This window comes from Nerophis ophidion, linkage group LG06 (assembly GCF_033978795.1).
Source record: "Nerophis ophidion isolate RoL-2023_Sa linkage group LG06, RoL_Noph_v1.0, whole genome shotgun sequence".
In the NCBI taxonomy this organism is placed as follows: domain Eukaryota; kingdom Metazoa; phylum Chordata; class Actinopteri; order Syngnathiformes; family Syngnathidae; genus Nerophis; species Nerophis ophidion.
In genome coordinates, this window is record NC_084616.1 from 1,585,713 (window position 1) to 1,589,999 (window position 4,287).

Genomic DNA, 4,287 nt, shown 5'->3' on the forward strand with positions numbered 1-4,287 from the left:
CCTGACTACCAGCGTTGTTCACCATGCTTGGCACCAGGGATGTGGGGGGAAAATTCGATTTGAATATGAATCGCAATTCTCACGTTGTGTGGTTCAGAATCAATTCTCATTTTTAAAAAATCTATTTTTTTTTATCAATCCAACAAACCAATACACAGCAATACAATAATGCAATCCAAAGCTGAGGCAGCAACACTCAGAACTGCAATAAACAGAACAATTGAGAGGAGACACAAACACCACACAGAACAAAACAAAAGTAGTGAAACAAAAATGATTAACAGTATCAATATTATGATTTCAGCATAGCAGTGATTAAAAATCCCTCATTGATATAATCATTAGACATTTATAAAAATGATAAAAAAGAACAATAGTGTCACAGTGGCTTACACTTGGATGGCATCTCATAAGCTGGACAACACACTGTGTCCAATGTTTTCACAAAGATACAATAAGGCATATTTTTGCTTCCTTTAATAGTAAAAAAATAAATATATTATTGCAATCAGTTGATAAAATATTGTCCTTTACAATTGTAAAAGCTTTATTTTAACAATCTACTACTCTGCTAGCATGTCAGCAGACTGGGGTAGATCCTGCTGAAATCTATGTATTGAATGAATACACAATCCTTTTCAATCGGGAAAATATCGTTTTTGAATGGAGAATGTTGGCACAGCCCTTGTTGGCACAGTCAAAGCAACTCTGCCTCCATGGTGCTTTGGCGACATCTAGTGGTCGAGGGGTCACATTACACTTACAATTGGCACGTATTTCAAAAGGAAACGCTTGGATTCATTTGGTTGTCATGGAGAAGGCGTTTTGAAATAAGGGGGAAATGTCCATTCTGAAGGAGGACAAAAGTGTCCCGGGGACCTCAAATGTGTCCTCAGTCGCTCACACTAAAAATAACACAGCAAAGAATGGACAATGCACATTTTTTGCGATAAATTCCTTGTCAACTTTAGTGTCTGTGTTGTGTGCCGCTAAGCTGTAGAATGAATATTGTTGCACGACATCACAACTTTAGTGTGTGTGTTGTGTGCCACTAAACTGTAGAATGAACATTGTTGCACGACATCACAACTTTAGTGTGTGTGTTGTGTGCCACTAAGCTGTAGAATGAACATTGTTGCACGACATCACAACTTTAGTGTGTGTGTTGTGTGCCGCTAAGCTGTAGAATGAACATTGTTGCACGACATCACAACTTTAGTGTGTGTGTTGTGTGCCGCTAAGCTGTAGAATGAACATTGTTGCACGACATCACAACTTTAGTGTCTGTGTTGTGTGCCACTAAGCTGTAGAATGAACATTGTTGCACGACATCACAACTTTAGTGTGTGTGTTGTGTGCCACTAAACTGTAGAATGAACATTGTTGCACGACATCACAACTTTAGTGTGTGTGTTGTGTGCCGCTAAGCTGTAGAATGAACATTGTTGCATGACATCATCAAAGCTGTAGAATGAACATTGTTGCACGACATCACAACTTTAGTGTGTGTGTTGTGTGCCGCTAAGCTGTAGAATGAACATTGTTGCACGACATCACAACTTTAGTGTGTGTGTTGTGTGCCGCTAAGCTGTAGAATGAACATTGTTGCACGACATCACAACTTTAGTGTCTGTGTTGTGTGCCGCTAAGCTGTAGAATGAACATTGTTGCACGACATCACAACTTTAGTGTGTGTGTTGTGTGCCGCTAAGCTGTAGAATGAACATTGTTGCACGACATCACAACTTTAGTGTCTGTGTTGTGTGCCACTAAGCTGTAGAATGAACATTGTTGCACGACATCACAACTTTAGTGTGTGTGTTGTGTGCCGCTAAGCTGTAGAATGAACATTGTTGCACGACATCACAACTTTAGTGTGTGTGTTGTGTGCCGCTAAGCTGTAGAATGAACATTGTTGCACGACATCACAACTTTAGTGTCTGTGTTGTGTGCCACTAAGCTGTAGAATGAACATTGTTGCACGACATCACAACTTTAGTGTGTGTGTTGTGTGCCGCTAAGCTGTAGAATGAACATTGTTGCACGACATCACAACTTTAGTGTCTGTGTTGTGTGCCACTAAGCTGTAGAATGAACATTGTTGCATGACATCATCAAAGCTGTAGAATGAACATTGTTGCACGACATCAAAGTGTTGACAGGACAAGTGTTTATTGGGCTGATCATGGCTTTTACACTTAAGGCACAAGAAGAACTGAGGTTTGACAAAACAGTATTTCAGAAAACTTCAGGTACAAAACCTAGGAAATATTAGGCATAGGACTTGTTTTCAGTCACACTTTGTATGAAAAAATAAATATTTGACAGTACGACATTATTTTTAAAAGCCATTTACTTTGCTACAGTTCCCTTTTGTGTTAAAAAAAAAGCAGGTTCGTTCACACATTGCCCAGCGGCTCTCTTAAAGAGACAGAGGCAACATTTGAAAGGAGAGAAGAAGAAGAAGAAGAAGTCAACACTTGTCATGTTTTTGGAAAACATGCTGTCTGTCTGTGTGTGTGTGTGTGTGTGTGTGTGTGTGTGTGTGTGTGTGTGTGTGTGTGTGTGTGTGTGTGTGTGTGTCTGTGTGTGTGTGTGTGTGTGTGTGTGTGTGTGTGTGTCTCAGGGGTCCACAAATGACACGGCGATGTAGCGGACCCCGGCGGTGGTGGGCAGGCCCTCATGGTAGTGTGTGAGGCGGCCCGGGTGCATGAGGGCCCAGCCTTTACGCGGGGCATCGATGGCACAGTCGTAACGCAGGAAGTTGCATCCGCCACCCTGAGGTCAAAGTGCAAACATGAACGTGAGTCATAAGAGTTCATTAGACTACTTCCTGCTCCCTTAAATCACAGTTTTATTTTGGTGGATTCTAACACGGTGTTACCGTTCAAACTGTGTGAAATGTTACGGTGGGTACAAATATTAAATACCTGTCTTGTTTTTAATGAATACTTAGGTCTACTACACTGCTGTATTTAATGTTGTCATGATGGTGGTACTTAATGAATACTTAGGTCTACTACACTACTGTATTTAATGTTGTCATGATGGTGGTACTTAATGAATACTTAGGTCTACTACACTACTGTATTTAATGTTGTCATTACGGTGGTACTTAATGAATACTTAGGTCTACTACACTACTGTATTTAATGTTGTCATGATGGTGGTACTTAATGAATACTTAGGTCTACTACACTACTGTATTTAATGTTGTCATGATGGTGGTACTTAATGAATACTTAGGTCTACTACACTGCTGTATTTAATGTTGTCATGATGGTGGTACTTAATGAATACTTAGGTCTACTACACTACTGTATTTAATGTTGTCATGATGGTGGTACTTAATGAATACTTAGGTCTACTACACTACTGTATTTAATGTTGTCATTACGGTGGTACTTAATGAATACTTAGGTCTACTACACTACTGTATTTAATGTTGTCATGATGGTGGTACTTAATGAATACTTAGGTCTACTACACTACTGTATTTAATGTTGTCATGATGGTGGTACTTAATGAATACTTAGGTCTACTACACTACTGTACTTGGAGAGCCAAGTATTTCCAGAGATGGTGAAAGGAGTTTTAGGAACCACAGCATGAGACTATTATTCAATATATTAAATGAAATAAAGAGGCCAACGTTTGAGGAAAAAAAGTGATTGTAACTTGAAGTTGGAAGTGAAAATAAATTATTTGAATCCCAAGTGCCAAACAAAAGAGTTGAGCCATGTCCTATCAAGATTCGAACCTGCGTCCTTTTGTGCATCTATTTGCACATGTGCTGTGTAACTTCCGGCCAAAAGCGCCCAAACAAGAGCACTTCCATACTGTACTGTGCAATCTACTAATAATATGTACTGTACTGTACAATCTACTAATAATATGTACTGTACTGTGCAATCTACTAATAATATGTACTGTACTGTGCAATCTACTCATAATATGTACTGTACTGTGCAATCTACTAATAAAAGTATCAATCAATCAATCAATCCGTCATCATCTTGTAACACAAGCAGATTTACTTCCGGTCGTACGACCACAGTTGTCACTGGATGATTAAACATTTGAATAATGTTAAAAGTTGTTGATGTTTATAAATGTAGTTGTGGACTACTTGAATTAATTAGTAGAAACCCTAACATTTGAATAATGTTAAAAGTTGTTGATGTTTATAAATGTAGTTGTGGACTACTTGAAGTAATTAGTAGATAGTTTGGAAAAAACGCCGGAACGGAAGTGGTTGACTTATGTCGCGCATGCGCAACCAGGTAG

General features: G+C 39.0%; 1 protein-coding gene across 5 annotated transcripts in view; it reads right to left on the reverse strand.

Annotated features, from left to right (window-relative positions):
* Positions 1-2,150: 2,150 nt before the first annotated feature.
* The window catches only part of plod1a (procollagen-lysine, 2-oxoglutarate 5-dioxygenase 1a), a 57,292-nt gene continuing 55,155 nt past the window's right edge, over positions 2,151-4,287 (reverse strand). For 4 of the 5 annotated variants that reach the window (XM_061902392.1, XM_061902397.1, XM_061902395.1 and 1 more), the window contains one exon: positions 2,151-2,778. In XM_061902392.1, coding sequence (XP_061758376.1) covers positions 2,623-2,778 — 156 coding nt within the window. In that variant the 3' untranslated portion in view covers positions 2,151-2,622. The remainder of the gene's footprint in view (positions 2,779-4,287) is intronic. The other variant, XM_061902393.1, reaches the window with a different exon arrangement.